General features: G+C 46.8%; 1 protein-coding gene across 4 annotated transcripts in view; it reads left to right on the top strand.

Annotated features, from left to right (window-relative positions):
• CHCHD6 (coiled-coil-helix-coiled-coil-helix domain containing 6) overlaps positions 1-26,904 on the top strand; it is a 251,531-nt gene that overhangs the window by 110,934 nt on the left and 113,693 nt on the right. For all 4 annotated transcript variants that reach the window (XM_006929038.4, XM_019825159.2, XM_045052045.1 and 1 more), the window contains exon 5: positions 24,098-24,181. In XM_006929038.4, the coding sequence (XP_006929100.1) occupies positions 24,098-24,181 (84 nt within the window). The remainder of the gene's footprint in view (positions 1-24,097; positions 24,182-26,904) is intronic.

The raw sequence follows: 26,904 nt of genomic DNA, 5'->3' as shown, positions 1-26,904 counted from the left end.
CACCCATTCCCAGGGAGGGCTGGGAAGCCAGGGCAAGGGAGAGGCTTTAGGCATCAGGCCCCGTGTGCAGACACACTCGCATCGTCAGGAAGGTTCTCCCTCCCAGAACGTCCCGGTGACTCTCTGCCCGAGCGAATCCTTATTGTGGTTGCCTCTCCCCTTGTCATTTCTCAGCTGCACCAAGAGCTCAGGGCCTGACCACCTCTGGATGCCTTAGCTCGTGGTCCCCGCTGGGGTCGAGGGGAAGAGACTGTCTGAAGTTCGTGTATAGGTTCTTACCACACTGGCACAGCCTCTCACCTTGATGCCAGCCTCTGGTGTCTTTCCTTCTGTAAAAGTTGCTCCTTTCCCCTGGGTGTAGTGCTGTCCTCCATGACCCTGCCTTTTGTCCCGACTTGGGACGCCCGAGCCCCTGCTATCAACTGGAATTGTTTGGAAACCATACACCTAACTTCAGTGAAAGCGTGTGTAATATAGAAGGGTACTGGTGGGCAGCTGGGGAATCAGGCCTGCGTGAGGGCCTCCGGGGGTCTGGAAGCAGGGACCTATCCTCTTGGTTGGGATAGGACACCAGCCATTTTAACTTCTGCTCAAAGGGTGCCTCTGCTCGGGATTGTTCTCACCAGAGTTGCAGGTGATCTTCAGCAAGAAGAGGGAAGTTCTATCTGGAAGGAGAGGGGGGCAGTCGGAACTATGCAGATGTCTGTTCCAGCCCCTCCAGTCCAGGCCCTGCCCTCCTGTCAGTAGAGGCTCCCCATAAAACCTTCCCTGGTGATGCCACCCTTTGTGTCCTCTGGGCCCCCAAGTGTGCACTTCGTACCAATGAGCAGTAGCCCTTCTTTTATCCCAGAGATTGATCATTTGTGTTTTCCTTTGTTTCTTGCTCAGGCTAGCTAAGGATTTATCAATTTTGTTGATCTTTTCAAAAAACCAATTTTTGACTTTGTTGATTTTCTTCTATTTTTTGCTTCCAATTTCATTGATTTGCACTCTATTTTTATTATTTGCTTTCTTCTACTTTTGGTTTAATTAGCAGGGTTTTTGTTGTTGTTGTTGACTTTTTCAGTTTCTTAAAGTAGAACTGTAGATCGTGGATATACCTTCTTTTCTAATGAAGGTGTTTTATTTTTCTTATTTTTATTTTTTGCTTTCTTCTATTTTTATTTTAATTTTATTTTTATTATTTGCTTTCTTCTACTTTGGGTTTAATTAGCAGGGGTTTTCTTGTTGTTGTTTATTTTTTCAGTTTCTTAAAGTAGAACTATAGATCGTGGATATACCTTCTTTTCTAGTGAAGGTGTTTAAAGCTGTCAAATGTCTTTTGATGACCGTTTTCACTGCCTTCTACCAATTTTGTCCTACATGTGTGTAGTTCAGGGGTTAGCTAGAGAATTGGGCAGAGTTTATATGCAGGTTTGTATCGGGGCTCTCCTTTCTGGGGTGTCCCTCTCGCTCCCTGGAACTCAGATTTCTGCTTTTCTCATGGGTTTCTAGGCTCCCCGTGTGGGACCAAATGGGAGCTGCTCTTAGGTAAAACCTATTAAAAACAGCACTCTCCCGGTACCATTTCCTCTTTCTACGTGGTGCCTCTCCTCAAACTCTTGCTCATGTTTGGTTGTTCTCCAGGGCCTTCGAAGGGTTACTTTTTATATTTTGTCCAGGAGTCATCATTTGTTTTCTTCAGGACAGGTGGCCTACTGAGACCCAGTATGGCTTGTGCTGTTTGGGAAGTGGATCTCCTCATTTGTGCTGGTTAGCATTGTACCACCTGTGTCGCTGGACACCAGTTACAACTAGATGGTGGGGATGGGAAGGGGGGCCATGGATGTTGTACCTCTTCACAGCCTCTGGTCCCTCTGACGGTCTGACCCAGCCAAGAGCTGCATGCCCATCTAGCCAGGCTTTCTGTGCTGTGGCTTCAGCTGCTGCCTGTGTGCTGAAGGTCCCCTCATCCCTGCTGCTGGCTTAGGCCTTGGCCAGCCCACACATCCAGCTGTCTCCTGGATGCCTCTCGTCAGAGACCACCGTGCACGCAGTGTGTTCATGATGGAATTTTCCATTTTCCTCACCCGCTGCTCTTCCTGTGTCCCCACTCACTTTCCTTTGATGTAGACACATTCTTCCTCGTTCTGTCATCTCTCTTAAAAAGAAAGCCTAGTTGTGGCCACGGCTTTGGTTTCTGGCCCCATCATCTCTTGTCTAAACCATAAATTGGTTGCATGGTCTTTTGACCCTCGTCTCCCTCCCCTTTAACAGTTGACCTTAGCACTGCCATGAGACTGACCTTGGGAAGAGGCCATTTTGATTATGAATGTCCCTCATTAAAACTCCTCAGCGCCTCTCCATTACCTAGAACCTTTCCGTAGCATTCGGGGCCCTTGGGGCTCTGGCCTTGCCTGCCTCTGCTGGCTGCATTCCTGCTCACTGCTCCTCACTCCCTCTGGGCTCCAGCCAAGTGGCACCGTTGCTCACAGGACAGTTCTTTCATGTACCTGCTCCTGCTCACTTGCCGTGTGGCATGTATTTGGCCCGCTTCTCTGCTTAGTGGACTCTCTCAGTCTTCAGCTAGACTGTTGTTCCCCTCTGAAGCTCCTTGACTCTTCTGGGGTAGAGTCGGGCGAACTCTCCTCTTCGGATACCTCTGTGACAATACTTTGTGTTCTGCTGCAGTTAGTTGTGTGTCTGTCTCCCCAGCTTACGTGGGGGCCAGTGGCCTCTCCTGATTTATTCCCGTGCCCCTGACACCTCGGACAGAACAAGGCCCAGCAGGACACGTTGAAGTCCACAGAGAACTGTCATAGGGCCAGAGGCAGCCTGCCCTAGGTTGGCATCTAGTACTGTGGGAGACACGCACATTTCCTGTTGGGTTGGCACACGTGTGCCTGCGGCCACTGGCCCAAGAAGCTGATTCGTGTTCAGTGGGTAGACTTCAGACTCATTCTAAATCTCCATAAGGAAGGTGATGCTCTCTTACCAGTCTTGAGGAGGCAAAAATTAGGACGTCTCTATTGCCTCACCCCTGCCACCTGAAAGAAGACTGTGTTTGGTTTAATGTCTGGATGGGGAAATGCTACTGATGTTTGTTAAGAGCTGAGCATGTGACAGGCTTGCTGTGGGCTGTGAGGGAGTCCCTTTGCGGGTGTTGGAGCTCTCGTTATTTGGGCCCTTCCTGTCAGAAAGGCATAACAAGCATGATAAATGCTTTCCAAAGGTGTGTAAAATATGTGGCCAACAGGTGTCGATTAAAGAAGACAGCACAGGGACTTGGGATTATTGATGATGAGGACGTGCCTGGAGCTTTTCACATGTGATTTTGTCAGTCCTCCCCACAGTGCATATAGAGACACTGAGGCAAGGTGACTTTCTCTGGGCCCATCATGCAGTAAGGCTCAGCACTGGGATTCCAAAACAGGTCTCTGGCTCAGAGTATCAGATGATGCATCTAGTGTGTCTGATGGCCTGTTGTAGGCACTTGAGCAACCGTGTCCTGTCTGCTCTCCAAACACATGCCATCATTTCTTATTCTGTGTTAGCCTCTTGCACCAGCAGTGAGAGGCCACACTTGAAGACGAGGGATCGTGTCCTTGTCCAGGGAGCTACAGAGCACCTGGGTGCAGGGCCTCAGCTCCGTCTCTGGCATGTCCACCCTGAGCTCAGTGCTGGTCATCTCGCAGCTGCTTCTGAGTACTTGTGGGATATGCTGGAAAGCCGGCAGGATCCTTCCTGCAAACGTGTGCCGCTCGCTTGCTGCATGAACATTTAGGACTCTGAACTGGGAGATCCTCAGGGCATCTTTACAAAGGAAGGGCGGTGTTCTTTCTTGCCTTTGCCAAGAGGAGGACCACGGGATGGTTGGAGAGCCCTTTGGTTGCTGCCATCCTCGTAGTTCAGCTCACTTTACTTGCTCTTTCTGCTCTTTGAATGTCTGGCTCAAGTAGGACATTCTGGTGGCCTGACCCCATGAGGAGGCGGGGGTGAGAGGCTGATGTGGGAAATGATCACAGTCAGTTGAGTTTGGCCACCACGGCGCCTCTCAGAGGGAAGAGGGACCATGCAAGGGGAGGCTCCACCTCAGCCAAGGTCTACTTGATCTGGGGGAGGGTGGGGAAGATCCTCAGGTTAGCATTTTGTCTTCCCAGTCGTCATTTGGGGCAGGCAGTTTGTAGATCCAGTCCTCCTGTTGTGCTGGGTGCTCCTGCAGTGGCTTCAATGCTCGGTGGGACAGACAAAGCTCACAGTGACATAGTTCCCATAGGGGTATAACCGGGGGCGTAACGGGAAGTAATCAGCAATCAGTCCCACACATGTGTGCGTGCACACGCTCACATGCGTGTGCGCATTCACACACATCCCTTCAGGCTCTCAGCAGAGTTGAGATCCTATGCTCACTCCTGGGACTTGCAAGTTAAGGAGCCACGTGAGGTTGAATGCACTCTGCACATCTGCGGCTGGATCTGTGCCCCCATCAGGACACCTTGCCTTCTTCTTTGGCCCAGGTACAGACCTTCTGGCTCTTTCCAGAAAGTCAAAACCTCCATTAAAGATCAAAGATTTGCCACTATCAAAGATGTGTATGAATGTGTTAATTCTGAAAAGAGTTTCTAAGCAATATTTTGAATAGCAGCAGTTTTGTTAGAAGAAGTTACATTGCCCATCATATTCTTTATTTTTTTTTTTCAACGTTTATTTATTTTTGGGACAGAGACAGAGCATGAACGGGCGAGGGGCAGAGAGAGAGGGAGACACAGAATCGGAAACAGGCTCCAGGCTCTGAGCCATCAGCCCAGAGCCCGACGCGGGGCTCAAACTCACGGACCGCGAGATCGTGACCTGGCTGAAGTCGGACGCTTAACCGACTGCGCCACCCAGGCGCCCCAACCCATCATATTCTTTAATAAAGACCTATCGAGAGGGGCACCTGGGTGGCTCAGTCAGTTAAACTTCCAGTTCGGCTCAGGTCGTGATTTCTCAGTATGTGGGTTCGAACCCTGCATCGGGCTCTGTGCTGACAGCTTGGAGTCTAGAGCCTGGTTCAGATTCTGTGTCTCACTCTCTCTCTGCATCTCCCCCGCTCACGCGCGCTCTCTCTCTCTCTCTCAAAAATAAATAAACATTAAAAAAAGGCCTATTGAGGGGTGCCTGGGTGGCTCAATCGGTTGAGCATCCAACTCTTGATTTTAGCTCAGATCGTGATCCCCGGGTCATGAGATAGAGCCTTGCATTGGGCTCTGTGCTGAGTGTGGAGCCTGCTTAAGATTCTCTCTCTCTCTCTCTCTCTCTCTCTCTCTCTCTCTACCCCCCATCTCTCTCTCTCCCCCCCTTCCCCCCACCCCCCCACCCCTTTGCCCCTCTCCCCTGCTCATACTTACTTTCTCTCTCTCAAAAAAAAAAATAATAAAGACTTACTGAGAAGCAGTGCGGGGAGATGGAAAGAATGTGGGCTTCATAATCCTACGAGGCTGGATTCAAATCCTAGCACTGCCATCTCATAGCTATGTGAGTCTGACATGGCCCTCATCCTGCATCCACTTTAACAGATAGTGGCAGTAACAGTGATGAGGTATTTGCTGGAGAGTAAATATGTAACTTCCCAGGAACACTCCTGAAGATCACAGCCTTGTTTTAGGCGGCCTAGGTTATGCTTTTGTTGACTCGAAAGGATAAATCCGATTCGGCATACAATTGTTCCGTGTGTCTCTGCCAGGTACCATGTCGGACGAGCAGAGGTGAATCGAGGCTTCCCTCGTGAAGCTCCTATTTGCAGGGGGATCCATTGCTATAGATCACTTAGCGCAACAATAATTAGAGTAATTGTAAAATACATCAAAGTGCAGTGGGAGAAACAGTTCTGTTTGGTTGAGAGGAAGAAGTCGGCCAGGACCTTGATGGCAGCCATAGAAACCAGCTCTGGCTGTTGTAAACAAAGGGGGAATTCATGGGAGGGATGCTGGGGGCTTGCCGTTGGGCATGAGGCGGGTGGAGGGGGCAGGCGTAGGGAACAGCCTGGAAGCAAGAGAGCTCCTAGGCAGACCGAGGTTCTGAAACCCTCCCGGTCAGATCTCAGCCCACCGCTGTCCCTGCTGCTGTCACTGCCCTCCATCAGTCCCTCCAGTCTGTGTCATTTTCTCAGCGTTCACAGTCATGGGACGGCGACTCTCGGAGCCCGAGCCAGGTGCCTGCCCCTGATGAGTCTGGGGCAGAGAGTGCGCATTTCTGGCCCCGCTTAGAAATAGGGCGGCATTGGGGCGCCTGGGTGGCGCAGTCGGTTAAGCGTCCGACTTCAGCCAGGTCACGATCTCGCGGTCCGGGAGTCCGAGCCCCGCGTCAGGCTCTGGGCTGATGGCTCAGAGCCTGGATCCTGTTTCCGATTCTGTGTCTCCCTCTCTCTCTACCCCTCCCCCGTTCATGCTCTGTCTCTCTTTGTCCCAAAAATAAAAAATAAATAAACGTTGAAAAAAATATATATTAAAAAAAAGAAATAGGGTGGCATCTTCCCCTGCCCCCAAGATGCCAAGGCAGGATTTTAGAGGGTGCCTAAGACAAAGGGTTGGGTGGGGCTTGGACAGTTGAAGGACAGCGAAGCATGCGGGCGGACCCTTGAAGAATCTGCCAGGCAGGCAGGCAGGATAGAGAAAAAGAGGCCTTTCTGGCAAAGAACAGTAGGAGCCAGGGGCGAATGGCGAGGAGACTCTGGCGTGTCTGCGGTAGAGTCAGTGCAGCTGTGGGGAACGGACAAGTTTTCCTGGTAGTCGGACGAGCTCAGGGAGCAGTGAGTGTTACTCAGTTTCTCTTATCATCATCCCCCGCAGACGGCCCACTCAGGGATTGTAGACGGGCCCGCAGAGTTTGAGCAGACTTCTGAATGGCTCCCAGGGCCCCAAGACGGTAACGTCATCGGGTGACTTCTGCCGCCTTCAGCAGCTTGGCGAGCCATGGCAAGCCCCATGCTGGCTCAGCTCTTCTGTGTTCTTGATGTCCCTTTAGCCCCGGTCTAAGTGCCGGAGGTGGAGGTGGGACGGTGCCGCAGGGAGCCCATGATCTCTCTGGCAGGGGCAAAGCACTGCCCACCTGTCTACTGACACAGTCACAGGTGTAGGGTAGGAGCCGAGCCACAGGCCACCTGCTCCCAGTTAGGCAAGGCGCTGCTTCTCGAACTCCTTCACCTCATGGCACTCTGCAGACTGCTTTCTAAGCCGTTGCACACCTGATACTCAGGTCTGAAGTTCACATCAGGGCGGGGCGAGGAAGGAATGCTCTGGAAGCCTCTAGGCATGGGAGGGTCCTGCACTCATGGTCCGCTGCCTCTGCTCAGTATGTGTGTTTCCCTCAGACCCGCAGCCGGGGTTGTGGATCGGCCCCTGTTCTCTGCAAGTAGCCATAGTTCAGTTGCACGTCATGGTCAAGCAGCGTCTCTGAAGTCTTAGTATTTGCAGCACGGTGAGAAGCCGCAGGCAGTGAGCTGAATCCTGGCTCCCTTGCTCCCTCCCCCATCTCTGTCTTTTCAGCCTGCAGATTCTGATACAAGGGTGAGCTCGCCTCGCCCCACTCTTGCTTATTTCAGGTGGCATTTGTTACCCTGCACCAGAAGACAGCCTGCCTCACTCACATTTTATTCTCCATCATTACTTTTTAAAAGGTGTTCAGCTAGAAAATTGCATATTATTTCCTCTGTAAAGGTTTCTCCTTGCCGCCTTTGTGTGGCATACAGCTGTCATAACCACGGTTGATATTTTGTGTGCCTGCGCTCGCAAGTGCACGGCGCGGGAAGAGAGATAATCAGGCCATCCTCCTGGGCAGCAGCCTTCCAGTTTGGCTTTTATGAACTGGCTTTAAAAAATAAATAAATCAGATTATATCACTCTGCTGCTTAAGACTCTCCAGCAGCTCCCACTGTTCCTGGAAGACAGTGTAGACTCCTCGGCATGGCCTGCCGGGCCCCACACTGGTGGCCTCAGCCTGGCCCTCCTGCCCCACCCACCTGTGTGTCCTGCTGTGTGTTCCCTTCTCCCTAGGCCTTGAGAGTGTCGCGTTTATTCCCGAGTAGGAGCCTTCAGGTGTGTATCCTCTCTTTTGGGAAGGAACTGCCCCAGGATCTTTGTGGGCCTCCTTTCCTGTCTTTTGGCTCTTAGCCCAGATGTCACCTCCTCACAGGGGTTTGTGCGGCCACCCGCTGTCACTCTGTTCTCATAGCCCTTCATCAGCGCCCGGCATCTTGCTCACGGTTAGTGTTCATCTAGCCATCCTCTGTTGGGTGTCTCATTTCATGACGGTATCCCAAACTCCAAGGACCATCTGGCCACATGAGCAGCTGGGACATTCTTGCAGCTGGCTGGCCAAACGGACAGAAGGGAAATTTTCAGGGAGAGGCAAAGGCCGTAGCAGGGATCGTGCAGAGCTTCTGAGCAAGGAGGGGTTATCTGCGGGTGGGAGACATTGACTGTACTGGGCGCGCGGCTGAGACCGGCGCTCCAGGCCCTGCTCCAGCGAAGCCTCTCTCACTGAGGATGGCTATGACAGGCGTGGCCACTGGAGTCAGTGGTCCTGTCCCCAGCAGAAGTTTTCATCCACACGTTTGGCCGAGGCCCCATTTTCCAGTGTTTCCTATGGAAGTCAGAATGTTTATTGTGTAAAGTTTCCGGTTTTGTAAATGCTGGTGATGGATTTGGTTACAAATCAAACCGAACTCAAACCACCTAATGGACCACACAAAATAGGATCATGCAGTCCATGGGCCACTAGCTTCACTTTCCTTTTTTCTTGACTCATTCTTCCATACATTCAGCAAATGCTTAGTGACCCTCACTGGGTTCAAAGCTTCAGATATGGAGATGAAAGTTCCCCGTCCTCAGGAGGTTCATGATCCCTGGGAGGGGCCAATGAGTGCTCCCAGGCACTGCTGAATGATAAGACCGTGACAGAAGGAGGGCCCCTAGGCCAGCCCGCCCTTCCAGAGGAGATTGGGCAGTCGCTTGGGGCTTTCACCAGGCAGGAGATGCCCTGTGGTTCATTGTTCAGTGCACACCTGGACCTCCTCCTGCCCATCTCACCACTAAAGGGAATTGTGCACCTGAGTGGGTATGTTCAATTTCCAACCCTGATCATTCCTGTGCCCTAGGACTATATTAGAAACTGCAGAGGTGTTATGTGACTTCTTAAGACAGTCTTGCTTAGGTTATACCAGGTAGGACTTTATTACTTTGGGAGATGAGGCCCATTACTTTAAAATTTTAGCTCTCTCATGTACTGATGGGCGACCTAATTACTCTGTGCCTCATTTTCCTTGCCTTGTAAGTGGGTTTAATAATAGTTCTCTACCTTACTGGCTGTTGCGTGAATTAAAGGAGCACTGAAGTAATTATTTATTAACTGTTAATAAACGGTCGCTGCTGCTTGGGTTGACTTGTCCCTGCTTGTTTCAAGAGGCTTCTCTGATCCCTCTTTTTGTTATAGCCACGATTATGCTTTTTGTGCAACATATAGGTGTTGCTGGGAGGGACAGAAGGCTGCAGAGTGCGTGGTGACCTATTGGACCGGACGTGTCCTACATACACAGTTAACTGGCATCGAGCATTTTCCGTCATCCTCTTCCCTGTGGTCTTGTTCTTTTCTTACTTGGGCTACATGGGGACAGCAGGCTTCTGTTGCCTCGGAGGCCATCTGTCCTGTGGTCCCTCGCACCTGAAGCCTCTGTTCTCTCATCCTCCGGATGTGGGCACCGTGTCCACGCTACAGATGGGGAGACGGGGGTCTCAGCTCTGCAGCCTGTGGGTGGAGATTGGGAGAGAAGCAGCATGAGCAGACACAAGCCTTCAGGATGAGACCATTTTCATGCAGCTTTTCCTGGTAATAAAAGGAAATGGGGGCTGCAGAGAGAGCCTACGATGCTTCAGCAGATGGTCTTGTAATAGAATGTTTTTTCAAAGTTTTCTGCGAGGCATCAGTGACTCTTAGGGAATGTGCACTGAGTAACGAGGAACAAAAATGTGGCTTTGAGCATGCCCTCTCCGTGGCGCCCTCTCTTTCTGGCATAATAGGTGGTTTTAGAAAGCGAGGAAGGTAATCCCAGAGAAGTGGCCTCTCCCAATCTCTCCATGGGCCCTAGGGAACTGGGACTTGGTTGTGGGGTCAACACTGTGTCGGCAGCTCTGGCCCTGCCCACTGTCCTCCCGGGCTCTGGCCTGGACAGGAGCCGAGTGACAGTTGATGAAGGGATGCCAGCAGTTCCTTATTACTGCGTAAGCTACAGCCCACCTCCATGGAACAGTCTATGCTGGGTTATGGACGGGGGAGGCAAGGCTGGGTTCTTTGGGGATGGTTTTTCCTTCACACCCCGAGCAGACACATACAGGCATTTCTGGACCTCTGCAGCAAGCTCTTTTGGCAGCCCTGTGAGGCCACCTGGGTTCAGAGAAGTCAAGCATCCCAGCCGGTGGCTCTTGGCAAATAATTGTTGGAGTTAGAATTTGAACCTGATGCCCTTAACCATCACAGCATACCATCTTCTTCAAGATTAGCATCTGTCTTCTCCCCAGATCAACTTCCCCGTATTCATTTTATTCTTTGAGCAAATATTTACTGCGTGGCACTGGGGAGAAAGCAGTAAACGCAACATAGCCCTCGACCTCTAGGAACTTCTGGTCTAGAATGGTACAAACTGGGAGCAGACAGGCAAACACGTAATTTGTCATCTTGGAATGTGTCTCCGTATACACACAGGTAGATACACATCTCACGTTGGCATCTGGCGAGGCTTGGCAGTTTATGTAAGCATATTCGTGTGCTAAATACCATATTAGCCGCGCGAGTGTGCATGGCTATATGTAGATGACACATACAAATACGAGAGCACTATCGCATCTATCCGAACAATATAGGTAGAAGCTCCCATTTTCAGGCCAGAGACCTTGGGGTGTGGTGGAGTCAGTCTCCTGTTGGATCCTCCTTCCCACCCCTACCTGCCTCCATCCAGGTCCTCACCACCTGATTATTGCATCGGCCTTCAAAGTGGCCTCCTGACCTCGGGGATTTTTTCCTTAATATTCTGATAACTGTATTCCAGTATAATTGGTTTTCTTTGTAATCCTATGTATTTTTAACATCATTTTATTGCTATATAATTCCTATGCCATAAAATCAGTCGTGTAAAGTATACCATTCAATGGTTTTTAGTATATCCACTGAGCTGTGCAGCCATCATCACAAGCTAAGGTGAGAACGTTTTCATCACCCCTCGAGGAAACCCTGTGCCCCTCAGTAGTCAGTCCACATTCTCCCCCCCGCCCTGCCCCAGCCCTTGGAAACTGCTAATCTGCTTTCTATGTCTGTAGATGTGCCTGTTGTGGACATTTCGTATCAACAGACTCCTTTAATATGTGGCCTTTTACATCTGGCTTTTTCCATTTGGCCTGATGTTTTCAAGGTTCATCCATATTGTTGTGTGTATATCAGCACTTTGATCATTTTATGCCTGAATAATATTCTATTGTGTGGATATACCACATTTTAAAAATCCATTCATCGATGGATGGACATTTAGGGGCTGAGTATAGAGGGAAATGAAACATTTCTGCTAATAGAACAGAGTTTCTTGCTGGGGCGATGAGAATGTTCTGGAATTAGATAGCAGTGATGTTTGCACAACCTAGTGAATACACTAAAAACAGTGGAATTGTAGATTTCAGAAGGGTGAGTTTTATGATATGTGAACTACGTATGAATAGAAAAACCCAAAAACATTTTTAGAAAAGAAGACATCTGTGATAGTTACTGTAGATAGACATATTAAGAAGGAAGACATACGGGTCTAATGTGGGAAAATGAATACTGATACGTGGTGTACGTGAGAGGGAAGTTGACATAAAACATCCCAGAGCATCTTGGTATCGATGCAGGTGCAGAGGGATTATCACAGATCATCTCAAAGTTATATTTGTCTTTGAGATTTACCTTTTTACGTTAAAAACCTGTTATCCGTTATGGTTGTGGATAGGTGTGTTTTCTTTTCTAGTTGGATGTTTAATGTTGTTAAACATTTATTTTTTTTTAACTATTGTGTACCATATACTGCATTTAATGCTTTATGGTGTGTACCCTCATTTGACTTCACAGTAACCTCATGGAATATAGGTGGTATTAATCTCCCCATTGTACAGATTGGGAAGCTCCATTTTAGACAAATTCTGACTGGGCCAAGGTCACTAGGTAGGAAGTGATGGGTCTGGTATTCAAATCTAGTTTTGTCTACTTCCAAAGCCTGCTCTCTTAAACTGCTACTCTGTATCATCTTTTAAAATTAGAGTACATTATCATTAATTTAAAGGAAGGGTTGTGTGATTCATAATTTAGACCCATCGTGGATCTTGCAGCGTCTTTGAGATGTCACTATAACCATCATTTATCTTTCTATAGGTGTGATCTAGTGCCTTGTTACTCAAAGTAACATTACTCGGGAGCTTGTTAGAAATGTGTCATCTTGGGCTCATCTCAGACCTATAATTCACAATCTGTATTTATCAAAATCCTAGGTGATTCAAATTTGCTTTAAATGTTTGAGAAACACTGTTATAATACATGGTCTTAGAGGTATCCAGTTTGATGATCGACCAGTGATTTGACATTATCAGAGCACACAGTTCAGGAGGGGATGATGAGGTCACCAAATGTTGTAAGGTTGGTGAACTGGGAGTTAAAAAACTTGTGTTCGTCGCCCTACATCTGGGTGGCCTGGAGCAAGTCACTTAATCTGAGTCATTTTGTTTGCACACGAAATGAGGAATTTTTTTTGTCTCAGTTTTTCTTTTTTTTAAGAGAAAGCACTTAAGGCCATTAACTTACCTCTCAGGTACTTTATTAGCAATGTCACACTTTTTTTTTTTTTAATGTAGAACTTTCATTCTTTTAATTTTGAAATTTCTATTGCTATTTTCACTTAGTCTGTGAGTTATATTTAAGAAGACATATTACCAAACCCATTTTTAACTGTCTTTTTTATTATTGATTTGTAATTTAATTATATTTTCATCAGAGAAGTGGTCTGTATGCTATTGATACATTGAAATTTGTTTATTTTTGTGGGTGTGTCTGAAAAGAGTGATTGATTTTTGCAAATGTTCCAGTCAACTCTAAAAACAATGTAAATATTTATTAGGTCAGCCTTGTTAATTTTATTATTCAAATCTTCTAAATCCTTATTAACTTTTTCTTTGCAACCTTAGGGGAAAAGGATTCAGTATTTCACCAAAAGCATTATCGTCTGTAGGTTTTCTGTACATGCTCTTCGAGTTAAGGGAATTTCATTCTATTCCTGGTTTACTGGAAGTTTTTCATAAATGGCTATTTATTTTGTCAAATATTTTTCCTGAATCTATTTGATATGATCCCATGATCTTCTTCCTTTTATTTGTTAATGTGGTGAGTAGGTTGATTGATTTTTATATGTTAAAGCAACCTTGAACTCCTGGCATACATCCCAGATGATCATGGGATGTTATTTTTATTTATTTATTTATTTTTTTTACATATTGATGGAATTGACTTGCTAGTTTTTTTTGGTTAACGATTTTTACATCTCTTAAGTAATGTTGGTGTGTAAATTTCTTTTCTTGTAATGCCCTTGTTTGGTTTGCTTTGATAATTATAATAGTCTCATAAAATGAGTTGAACAGTGTTCTCCCCTATTCTATTTGCTGAAAGAGTCTGCTTAGAAATGGTATGAGTTCTTCCTTAAATATTTGACAGAATTAATTAGTGAAGTCATTTGGGCAGCAGAATTCTTTGAGGTAAGGTTTTTTTTTTTTTTAATTTGCTTTGTTTTATAAATCGAGGAAAATTATGCATTTTAAACTTATCATAGGTATACACTTTGTATATTTCTTTTTCTCTTAATTTTTTCTTAACATTTATTTATTTTTGAGAGAGAGAGAGAGAGACAGAGTGCAAGCAGGGGAGAGACACATAGAGAGGGAGGCACAGAATCTGATGCAGGCTTCAGGCTCTGAGCTGTCAGCACAGAGCCTGACACGGGGCTCGAACTTACAAACTGTGAGATTGTGACCTGAGCCGAAGTTGGACGTTTAACTGACGGAGCCACCCAGGCATCCCTACACTTTGTATATTTCTGTTAAATCATTCATTACATTGTATTGGTTCTTCTGGTAGTTCCACTTTTGGATCTATAGGTTTATACTTTTTAACACCTCTAGAAATTTTTCATTCATTGTTCTTCAAATATTTGGGTATTTTCCTACTACCTTCTTCCCTTCTCCCTTCCCCAGGAGTCTTAATTACAATATATGTTACCAGTTGATATTGAAATTGTTCCATAGGTCACTGAGTTAGCATTCACTTTTTCAGCCTTTCCTTTCAAGTGTTTTACATTTCAGCTTTCAAAATTCTCTTTGGTTCTTTTTATTAGTTTCCCCTTATCTCATTGTGTTCATATTTTCCTTTAAATCCTTGAAAGTATTTATCATAGCTATTTTGAAGCCCTTATATGCCAATCCCATCATTTCTGTCATTTCCAAGTCTCTTCTTGAGTAATATGTTTTGTTTCTAAGCATTCGAGGGTTTTCTAGACATCTTGCTGTTCTTAATTTCTGATTTAATAATTTTGTGGTTATAATGGATACTTTGATTTCATCTGTTTAAATTTCTTGTAGTCCAGGATAAGGTCTGTGTTCATATCTGTTTCATGTTCACTTAGGAATAATGTGTATCTGCAGTTGTTACATGGAATATTCTGTAAATGTCAATTAGGTATGTTGGGTGATAATATTGTTCTTATCTTTCATATCTTTGTTGTTTTTTTTGTCTAGTTTTATCAATATTTTGAGAGAGGGATGTTAAAGTCTTCAACTGTGTAGATTTGCTTATATTCTTTAAAGTTTTTTATGTATTTGAGAGTTTTGTTATTAGGTGTGTACACATTTATAATTGTTATTTCTTCTTGAATAATTGTCTCCTTTATGATTATGAACTGCTCCTCTATATTATAATATAGCTACAACAGCTTAGTGTTTGTACTTAGTGTTTGTGTAGTATATCTTTTCCCTATATTTTTTTAACCTGTTTGTGTTTTTATGTTTAACATGTATTTTTTTTTAAATCAATAACATAGAGTTTTGCCTTTCACTGGCGAGTATGATAGGCAGAACAGTGGTTCCCCAAAGATGTTCATTTCTTAATCTCCGGAACCTGTGAATATGTTCCTTCACATGGTAAAAGGGACTTTGCAGATGTGACTAAGTTAAGGATATATAATGGGGTATTATCCTGCATTATCCAAGTGGATCCAGTGTAATCTCAAGGGTCTTGATCAAGGAAAGAGGGAAGTAGGATAGAAAGTTAGAGAAGGAGGTGTGATGATGGTAGCAGAGGTCAGGGTGATGTGGGGTCATGAGCCAAGAAATGCAGGTAGCCTCTAGAAGCTGGAAAAGACAAGTGGATAGATTCTTTTCTAGAGCATCCAGAAAGATATAGCCCTGCCAACACCATGATTTTAGCCAAGTAAGACTCATTTGATATTTCTAATCTCTAGAAATGTAAGAGAATAGATTTGTATTAAGCCACTAAATTTTTGTTAATTTCTTATACCAGCAAAAAGAAATTAATGTAGGGGCTTAAATCTGTTTAACGTGATTATTGGTATAATTGGATTTAAATGTACCATCTTGACACTCAATTTCTGTTTGTTCTATCTGTTCTTTGTTCCTCTGTTGCTACTTTTTTTTTTTTTTTTTAAAGTAGGCTCCACGCCCAGTGTGGTGCCCAGTGCGGGGCTTGAACTCACGACCCTGAGATCAAGACCTGAGCTGAGATCAAGAGTTGAACGCTTAACCAACTGAGCCACCCAGGCACCCCTCTGTTGCTACTTTCTTGTTGGTTTTTTTGAGGGAGAGGGTGGAGATGAATCAGTATATTTTAAGAATTCCATTTTATCCTCGCAATTGAGTTTTTGTGACCTTTTTTTTGTTCCTTTTTTAGAGGTCGCTCTAGAAATTATTTGTTTTTTTTAAACTTACGACAGTCTATGTTCAAAAAATATTCCATTACTTAAGGAATTATTTATGAACTTTATAAAAGCATCCTACTTGGGGTTTTTCTGAGCTTCTCAGATCTGTTATTTGTTGTCTTTAATTAATTTTGGAAAGTTCTTGGCTTTTCTGTCTTCATTCTTTTGCACCGATTTTTTTCTTCTCTTTCTAGGACTCCAATTACATGTATGGTATATCATTTGATATTGTCCTATAGATCTCGCATCCTCTGTTCAGTTTTATTTCTTCCGTGCTTTGTCTCTTTTGGTTTGGTTAATTTCTAATGACTTGTTTCTAAGCTCTGTCCAGTCTTCTAACAAACCTGTGATTTGATGCCATACTATGCTAGAAATTCATTTTTAGCGTTTCCATTTGGTTCCGTTTTTACAGTATTGGGTAGTGTCAGTGAACATGGTGGATTAAGGGCCCCTGATGAAAATTCTCCCTTCCATAAAAGCAATGAAAATGCTCTATTTTTAACCCCCCGAACTTTGAAAATTAACCAAAGACTTGCAGCAATCCGGGAGCATTTGTTCAAGAAAAATGGTGAATCTCAGTAAGGACAGTGAGTTTTATGGCATTTTAAATCGTCTCATTCCCATCCTCCTTTCCCCCAACTAAGCAGTAAGTTTGAAAACCAACAGCCACAGTCATGGTAAAAGCTAGCAGCCTGGCAACCACTGGACAGGGCAGAGAAGGATCGGAGTTCTTTAAAGTCCCAAGCCTAGAAAGTTGTCATTATTTTTCCTGTCTGGTGGTTCCTGGAAGACCCCACCTGCAAGGCTGTCTTCACTTGATCTGACTCAGACGTTGCTCAGTGGAAACAGCCTTTTCCTGGAAGGCATTTTTCAAAAACAATCAGAGGCAATTGTTGAACAGTATGGCTGCTCCAGGAGGTGAATAACAGTTTGGGAAAACAATAGGGTGATAAAAAAGCTTAATAAAAGAAAAACTACCCACAGCTAGGATCATACTCAGCAGTGAAAATCTGACGACTTTTCCCTTAAGATGAGGAACAAGACAAGTGCTAGCTGTAGTAGTCAGACAAAAAAAAAAAAAAAAAGACATAAAAGGCATCCAAATTGGTAAGGAAGAAGTAAAATTTTTACTATTTGCAGATGACATGATACTCTACATAGAAAACCCTAGGGGTGCCTGGTTGGCTCATCCACAGAGCATGTCACTCTTGATCTCTGGGTTGTAAGTTCAAGCCCCACATTGGGTGTAGAGATTCCTTAAGAAAACAAAACAAAACAAAAACCCTAAAGACTCCACCAAAAAACTACTAGAACTGATAGATGAATTCAGTAAGGTCATAGGATACAAAATCAATATACAGAAATCTGTTGCATGTCTATAAACTAATAATGAAGTAGCAGAAAGAGAAATTAAGAAAACAGTCCTGTTTGCAATTACACCAAAAATAATAAAATACCTAGGAATAAGCTTAACCAAAGAGGTAAAAAATCTGAACTCTGAACACCTAAAACATTTATGAAAGAAATTGAAGATGACACAAGGAAATGGGAAGATATTTCATGATCATGGGTTGGGAGAAGAGACATTGTTAAAGTGTCCATACTACCCAGTGCAATCTACACATTTAATGTAATCCCCATCAAAATACCACCGGTATTTTTTTTTAAAAACTAGATAACAAGATGTTCAAAGAAGGCTTAGAAAAGCTTCAGCATATTCCTGGGAATCTAGAAGGCCAGATGAGTGTGTAGGGGAGATCTCAGGAGATCTCAAAAAGATTCACACCTGGACACATCATAGACTGTTGAACACCAGAGTCAAAGAGAGAATCTTAAAAGTAGCAGGATAGAATCAATTTGTCACATGCAAGGAATTCTCAATAATATTAATAGCTTATTTATTATCATAAATAATGGAGGCCAGATAGTGCCCATATCCTTGTGGAAATTCTCCCTTTCTTCACATATGGTAGGTATCTACCCTTCTCTGCTAGATTCTTTAACATATTGATCATAGTTATTTTGAAGTTCCTCTGTGTTACTTGTAACATGTGAACCATTGTTGCATCTGATTGCATTGGGTATTTTCTCTTTATGGTAGATCATTATTTTCGTGTGTGTGTGTGTGTGTGTGTGTGTGTGTGTGTGTGTGTACTGTGTTTACACTTTTGACTGAATGCTCAACCTTTTGTGTAAATAAAACAGTAGACACTGTGGTATATATGCCAGTGAAGGGTTTTCTTCTGTTCTATAAGATCATTAGTATGGGGGCTTGAGTGTCTCGTAATGGCATATAGTTAGATTTTCTTCTTTCGTTTTATCCAAAGTAAGAATTTTTTTAAGGGTGAGATTAACCAGGTTATGTTTTGTATTAGTCGTCTATTCCTAAATAAGAAATTACAAACTTCAGTGGTTGAAAATAAGAAATATTTACTGTCTCACAGAGTCTGTGGATCTGGGTCCTGGACACAGCTTAGCTGGGTGCCTCAATCTCAGGGCTGCAGTTTCATCAGAGGGCTCAGCTCAGGGCAGCCCTGGTTCCATGCTCCCTCGTACAACTGTTAGCAGGATTTAGTTCTTCGCTGGCTGATGGCTGGAGGCCTCCCTCAGTTCCTTACTGTGTGGGTGTCTCCATAGGGCAGCTTACAATATGGAAACTTGCTTCTTCAGTGTGAGTGAGGGGGAGTGGGGGAGCAAGACAGAAATCACTAGCTTTTGGCAGCCGGAAAGTGACATCCTACCACTTTTGCCATATTCTGTCCATTTGAAAAGTTTGTCATTAGGTGCAGCCCACACTCAAGGAGAGGGCATCACACAAAGACGAGTATCAGGACATGGGATCCTTGGGGACCATCTAAGAAGCGGTTGAGCGGATATTTTTTTTGTGATAACTGACATACTAATTTCTAGAATTTAATTTGGGATTTTCAGTTTACATCCTCTTCTCCTCCCCATGTTTTCCTTCAGCCCCCCATTTTCTCCTTATGGCCACATCTTGCTCCCTTTCTCCCACCCTCCCTTGCCTGTGCTGTAGCATCCGTCTTCTTCCTCTCCATTCCCTCCCTTCTCTTCCTCCTTCATCTCTTCTTTCTCTGCCATCCCTTTTGGGCTCTTCTTCTGAAATAGTTCTTAGACATACATTGGAGTCTCTCAGTCTGTCTTCCAAGTTTTTCAGCTCCTCTTTCATACATTTTATCTTTGTCTTCTGTTGCAATGTTCTGGATCCCATTACTGTACTACATTCCAGTTTGCTTATTTCCACCTTACTGCCCTCAGCTTATCCATCATTTTTACTTTGAAGGAATTTAAGTTTATAATATTTACCTGTTTGGGGGTTTTCCTGTTCCAGGTTCATAATTTCTTCTTTTTCAATTAGAAGTTCATTTATCTTTAAAAAAATGTTTTTTAATGTTTATTTGGGGGGGGGGGGGCGGGCAGAGAGAGGAGACAGAGAATCCAAAGCAAGCTCCAGGCTCTGAGCTGTCAGCAGCTTGACATGGAGCTCGAACTCATGAGGCGTGAGATCATGACTTGAGCCAAAGTCGGCTGCTTAACCGACTGAGCCACCCAGGTGCCCCAAGAAGTTCATTTATCTTTTGAGTACCTTAAACATGCACTTTTAAAATCCTTTATCATTTGAAATTTGGGACACTGTCTGAATATTTGGTGATGTTAAGGAATTAATTTGGAGGGTATGCAATGGTACTATGGTTTAGTTTAGGAAAAGAAAAGTCCTTATTTTTTAAAGAAGTCTTTGAAGTATGTACAGATGAAATGATCTGCTGTAAGAAATTTGGGGATAGTGAGAGGGTGGGGATTGTAGGTAAAACAAGATTTCCTTAAGTTTATAAATTTTGAAGCTTAGTGATGGCTGTCTGGGGTTTTATTAAATTATTCTGTCTCATGTTTAAATTTTTGCATAATAAAAAGTTGTAAAAAATCCTTGGTCATAATGTCCCATAGAATTTATTTCATCTGGAGTGGATTCATGTTCCAATTGCTGATTTTATTGGTAGCCTTGCTAAGTGTCACAGTGCTTCATGTATTTGGGATTTGGTTTGCAGACTCATTAAGAAAAAAAAATTTGTTTAATGTTTATTTTGAGAGAGAGAGAACGTGCGTGCACACAGAAGAGGGGGAGGGGCACAGAGAGAGGGAGACACAGAATCCAAAGCGGGCTCCGGGCTCTAGGCTCTGAGCTGTCAGCACAGAGCTGGATGCAGGGCTTGAACTCACCAACTGTGAGACCATGACCTGAGCCCAAGTCGGACGCTTAACCGACTGAGCCACCCAGGCGCCCCTGCAGGCTCATTTTGAGTAGAAAGTTTGATTTTTGTCTTGTTTCACTCTACTTTGTTTTTGCTCTCATTTTTGTTTTTCCCCGCCTAGTACGTTTCTAGCGGTCTGCAGCTGCGCCCAGATGCAAGGACAGGTGATTGTGGCCCTCCTGAGGCCCATCTCCGTGGTGGCATTAGTGGTGCTGCGGAGCTGGGACCTGAGCTGGGGGTGGTGGCGGGGGTGGGGGTGGGGTTGAGTCATTTGTGGCCAAGGGTTGAGTGGATTGGAGCTATGGCCTGTGGGCTGAACTGCAGCCCTACACGGGGTCTTCAGGAATTTTTTGCATCAGCTCCTTGTTCTGAGAGAGCCCTGGGTTGCGGGTGGCAAGGCTGGCACCAGTGCCCCACTCTGTGGAGCAGGCTTTGTTCTGGCTGCCTCTGCCGACTCCAGACCCAGAGCCCAGCAAGCCTGTGGCTCTGGCCTTACCCACTGCTTTGCATTCCTGTTCTGTTAGACGTTTTAATCTTGTTTTTGAACCTGGCCATGTCTTTTTGGTGTCCTGTTCTCATATTTTGTCTGTTCTTGCTATGTGTTTAGAGCAGGGAAGATGCATCAAAGTGTGAACTTACTGTACTCTCTTGACTGGAGGAAGTCCTTGACTAAATCACTGAAGATTCTTTTCAATTCCCCATTCAAAGACTGTAATCCACCAAGTAGATCTTCATAATGGTGATATTTTGCCTTTGTATTGGAGACAGCATACTTTACTCAGTATTTTTTCCTAGAAGACTGGCTTGGAAATCTCCTTAGAGAAAATAACAACCTGCTACCCCACAAGTTATTCTGCCTGTGGCCTCCCCGGCACATATCCCTCTCCAAAATTATCTTATTTCTCTGCACACACATTTGTCTCTCCCACTGGGATCTAAGCTCCATGAGAACAGAAACTCTTTCTCATTTCCCTTTTGTATCCACAACCCCTTTGCGATAGTGTCTGTCACGTGGTAGGCACTCAATAATGTTCTGATAAATTACTGAATCAGTCACTGAAACCTGCCTGTGCCTCCTTAATTCCACGGTCATGCTGCGAGGTGCCTGCCGCATGGTCTCTCGTGAGTGCTGGGAGGCGCGTGTTGGACTGTAGCAGCTATGTAGAGTGACCAGTGTTGTCTCATGCCCGCCTTCATTCATCAAAGCCAAGTGGGTCCCTGCTCCGGGCCAGGCACTGACAGCCAGACGTTCGTACCGCATGCATTTTCCGCAGCCCTTTTCACATGTCACCTCCTCCTGTCCGTTGTCATTATAAATCTCAGGATGGGGTGGAGGAAGTGAACTAGCCACCTTGCTGGCTCACGGTGCTGGAGGCCAAGGCTTTGGGGATAGGCCGAGAGCGGGAAGGCCCTTCCTGTCACAGAGCTTCCGTTCCAGTGGGTATGACAGACTCCTTGTTCTCTGAGCAGTTAATCACTTCCTTACTTGGCATCGGCTTCGTGGTGTTGCAGATTGACATGGCTATAAAAGGAGACCCCTGTGTCCTCAATATCTCTTCTTGTGTGTGAACTGTCTCTCTGTGGCCTGAGGAAGCCTCAATGGTTGGGGAGCTTTGCCTGGAGCCTTATCCCATTTCTGACATAGATACCCATGCCAGCACAGGCCCGGGAGCCATGAGCTGAGTGTTCCTGGAGCCTCTGCCCAGAGGAGGCATCCTGATGTGTAGGCTGGAGGGAGGGTGGACAGATGCCCGGAAGGCCTCCTCATGTACCGTCCCGCTGGCCTTCAGGGAATGGCAGAAGAAGAGCCTCATGGCAGTTTTGCTTTCTGGTGTCATCTTCCCGGTTGGCTGGGACCGTCGGCCAGAAAACGGCAAGTCCAGAGCCCCAGGAGACATCCCTGTCCTGGCTGCTTCGTTGTGTCACGCCGGCTTCTCCGATTGTCCCAGGGATGGCTGAGGGTGAGGGCCCAGGTGGCTGCGGAGGGCCCAGCACAGACTCACCACACTCCCATTCCTGGGACCCTGCCTCAGCGTCGTGCTTTGAAAAATCCTGCGAGAAATCCCCCAGCATTCAGTTTCACTGTTTGTATTTAGCTTTTCTGAAGTGTTGGCATTCCACAGGCATTCCAGAAGCCTTCTTGGCATTTTTAGATATTCTGAAGCAGCCTCAGGAGCCAAGTCTCCCCTCTGTTCTCCATTCTACAGGTAAAGAGGACATACCCAAGAAAAGGAGAGCAAATTGCTCCAGCTCGCAGGCCACTCAGTGGTGGAGCCCGCGTTAGAGTGCGACTCCCAGGTTGTCAGCGTGTCGCCAAGCCCAGCCAGCCCACGTTCCCCGGGTGCAGCCAAGTCCTTCAAACCCAGGTCCTTCCTCAGCTGCTGTCGCTGTCCTGTGGTCAGCTCCTCGTTGCTGATCCCCTGCTGGGCTTTAGCACATTTTCATGTCTGGGCGTAGCATTGCCGAGGGAATGGGCTTTCAGAAACATCAGTTCTTGTCCTGGGTGGTATTTTTGCCCAGTTCAGACCCATGTGCTGACACCACAGTGTGGTCTGAAGGAGGCAGCTCAGGACCTGGAGTCACCGCTGACAGAGGTTCATGGTTTCCCTCTTTCATTGGCTAGCTTTATGCTCTTGGGGTCATGGTAATTAAGTGATACAGGAGCCTGAAATGGTGCTGGAGTGCACTGGACCCTTACACAGAGCACATAGCGATCAGATGGCATTACTTGTCTGCACGAGCGGTGAGCCGGCCCTCTGGGGTGCTCAGACCCCGGGTGGGGGCAGGCCTTGGGGCCTTGTCCCACAGAGGTCCTGAGAGGCTGCAGGGCCATGGGTGTCCCAGGCAGGAGAAGACTGCCGTGATGCAGGTGTCCCTTGATGGAGGCCTGTTGTGGCCCTGCCCGTTTTCTTTAACCTCCTACACAGTCCTGTGGGGCAGGCACTTCTGGTGCGGGCTTATGTCTTATACCTGAGGAAGCTGGAGCTTGATCACCCAGATAGTTAAGAGTGAGGCAGGTTCACCCCCAGGTCTCCTGGCTCCAGGTTGCTGGTCCTGGCCAGCCAAGCCCCTCAGCCTCGCTGTCACCTTCAGGGAGGGTCCTCGGCCACATGTGCCAGCAATTCTGTTTGTTCTGCATCCGGTGGGTGCGGGAGCAGCCGTCCTCTCCAGCTCTAGGGTTCTGGGGTTCTGATACTGCTCACCTTTCAGATCCCTGACCCCTGAAGGAGGGAGCTGGCCTTGCCAGAAGAAGGGCATTCTGGCACCCTGCCTCTGAGAGCTCACGTGTGAGTTGGTGGCCTGGTCCGGTGCTGGGCGTGAGAACTCCGTGGCCAGGGAACAGCTCCGGCCCTTCCAGGCTGTGTGGCCTTGAGGCAGTGCAGCTCTGTGGTCAGGCCCTGTACGTGCTGGGGCTCAAACCCCAGTTCCTCCCTCATAGCTGTGGGCGGGGGCGGTCACTTAGCCCCTCCATTTATTCACCTACAGGGGCTTCCTAGCAACCCTGCCTACCGTTTAGAGGTGCTGTGAGGGTCCGGTGAGAAGGTCTGGGGGAAGCACTTGGACTAGTACCTGGCACATAGTAGGCACTCGGTAAATGTTAGCGCTTGTCCTCTGAAATGGCTCTAGCAGCGTGCCACACTGAAGTCCTGAGGTGGAAACTCAACACAGGGTATGTAAGCGGTCCAGCATAGCACAGGTTTTCAACGCCCCATCGCTGCTGCTTGTGCGGTCAGTGTCTCTGAACAGAACCCCCTTGGTGTCTCCCCCAGCTCAGCCCAGCTGCCATCGCCTAACGTGGGCTTTGTTCTCTTCCCGCCAGGCCAGGGAGCTGGAGAGCCGGGAGGCAGAGCTGAGCCGTCGTGACACCTTCTATAAGGAGCAGCTGGGACGCCTCGAGAGGAAGGTAAGGCTCACGGCGGCTGCCTTTGGGCGCCAGGCCCTGAAAGCCCCAGGGTCCAGTCGCCCCAGTGGCCGGTGCCCCTGCGGACACGCCCTCCCTCACTCACCCTCAGCCTTTCCCCAAGTTGTAGTCACAGAGATCACAGTGTTTAAGTGGCCTGTGTTTTGTGAATGCGGCTGGCCATGCTGTCGTTCAGCCTCAGGAAAGACTCATTTTCACCACAGGGCGGTGCTGAGCCCTAGCCTACCTTAGTTAAGCTGCACTGGATAAAAATAATAATAACGTGAAGTTGTGCTGTACAAATATATTAAAGTTGTATTATTGATTTTCTCCCGGGAGTCGGGGAGATCAAAGGGCACCATGGCTACTCGCTCCCCACTTTCCTAGGGATAAGCCTTTGAAATGAAGGAGATTCAGAGACATCCTCATTCTTTTTTTGTTGTTGATAAAGCCTACAACGACTCTTGAAAATTCGTTTGGTAACTTGTTTACTTTTGGGGGGGGTGCTTAATTTGTTGATCATGACAGATTTTTCAAATGGCTTAAATCATGGATGGGAGACGGTTGGGAGGTTTTTAAAAAAAAACGTTCTTCCTCCTGCCTGAGACGGCATGCCAGGCAATCCGAGCCATCAGCTTATTGCAGGCAAATCTTCGAGAATCGTTTGTCACGGTTTGGAGCTTTGAAATTGACAGTTTGCTTGAGGGGCTTGATTTCCGTGGGCTTTTCTCCTGTGGTATGGCACTCTGCAGCCTGGTAGAAATGTGGATTTCTGGATTTCCAGGCAGCAGGGACAGGAGGGACACTCCTCCTTGCTCCAGGGACGCCCCTGTCTGCCTCCTGCAGGGTGTTTAGGGGATGGCACCAATTGTGATGTGAACACCGACGGTGGTGGTGTGGTCCTGGAGGCCAGCAGGGCACCTCCAGCCGCTTGTAGAAGTGGCCCCTTAACCAGCAGAGGTGTCCCCAGAACAGCCTCCTGCCCAGGTTTGACTGTAGCTGCAATGACAAGGATTGTGATTTGAGATCCTGGAAAAGGGGAAAAACATTCCACCAGCCATAGCTCTAATTATCACAGTTGCCCATATGTTCACGAGCGCAGATTTTTTTGTGTTGTTATGTGTGCAATTCCGCGGCCTCCTGCTGAGCTCCGCTTGCATTTCCCTCTCTGGGTTTGGCTTCTGGAAGCGTGTGTGCGTGTGTCTGCTCGGGGTGAAGGGCAGTAGCCTTACAGTGTTCTTCCTTGTCTCAGCTCGGTTTTCCCCTGTCACTCTCCTTTCCCATCCCCACTGGGGTTCTCCTCCTTGGGCCCTGTTCTCTGCCTCGCCAAAAGGGAAGTAAATTCTCCCGGATGGGCCCTTCCTTCTCATCTGTTCTTCCCCGCTCATCCTACGGGGACGTCCAGGCTCTACATAGGCACATGTGACCTTTTTCTAAAATGAGGGTTTCCTACATGATTGTGAAGTTATCAAATGCTTCCAGAAGGAGGTGCAAAAACATGGTCACCTGTCTGACTCTGAAATACTAGCATTTTGCTGGTGACACCGTGCAAAAGGAAAGCCCCTCTCATGTCCTGGGAACTAGAGATTGGCGAGGGAGATGGAAGGGGGCGGGGTGGAAGGGGTGCTGCAAAAGGGGGAGCAAAGACGCATGATCCTAAGGCTTAATTGTACCGGTCTTGAGAAAGGTTTCCCATCTCCTCTGTGGATAATTTTATTCCTGTAATGGCTGGGAAGATGAAGAACTCGGCCTCCGACAATCTTTTTTATTAGCTGTTGCTTTTATATAATTCTGCTTTCATTTGTTGAATACTCTCAGACCTTGACATTTTCAGCTTCTGTACACACAGCTTAAGGGCCTTCCAATCAGCAGGCTCCTTTCTTTTCTTTTCCCATTTCCTCTTAAGTTTGGAAATTGATGGTGGAAACCTGTTCAGGGGGAAACTTGGAGCAGCTGCTGAATCATCTGCGACCACCCAAAAAAGTTGGGAGTATGGTCAGGGGCCAGAGGAGGTTGGGATGGGGGACACAGAGGCCCGGGCTCATGGGGGGCGCCGTGCTGGGTCCGCCCGCCCCTCGGCTGGAAGCCTCCTGCCTTTTCGCCCATAGGACACTGTTCTCTAGTGCTGGCCCTTTGTGATTGGCAGGTAGGGAAATCCTGCACAGAATCCAGACTCATTTTCAAGGGGGAGGAGACGTCTTGACCCCTTTGTACTGCAGTATTTATTCCCTAGATGATTATTCTTGAGGGTGGAAATCATATTTTGTAGGGCTCCTGCGCTTTATTATCTTTCTGAGTAATTGTTCCTCACGCCCACACTGCAAGATCTAAGTGAGGAGTGTTTTTTCCTTTCATCACAGAGAGCGGTGAGCTGCTGGGATTGCAGGGGCCTGGGGAGGGTCTCATGGCACCTGGAGGCAAACCCTAGACGTGGTGTCCACACACAGCCGTGAAGCAAGGGCTAGCGCATTCACAGTGGACCCGGGCCCCCACATGGCTCTGTGTCATTGCCCTCTGCAACTACACTGCGCCTCCTCACATCTCCATTTCTTCATCTATGAAATGGAGATATTGATGCCTCCCTCCGGGTGTTGACGGCAACATTGGAGGAGGGAACATCGGACAGGTGTTGGCATGTGCCGGGGGCCTCTCTCTGGTGCACAGCAGTGTTGGCGATTCTCCTTCAAGTCCTGACGCTTCCGGTTTGGGTTCAGCGGATGCATGTG

The sequence above is a fragment of the Felis catus genome, chromosome A2 (genome assembly GCF_018350175.1).
Source record: "Felis catus isolate Fca126 chromosome A2, F.catus_Fca126_mat1.0, whole genome shotgun sequence".
Taxonomy (NCBI): domain Eukaryota; kingdom Metazoa; phylum Chordata; class Mammalia; order Carnivora; family Felidae; genus Felis; species Felis catus.
The sequence above is the reverse complement of the archived record's forward strand: the minus strand, read 5'-3'. Positions and strand labels throughout refer to the sequence as shown.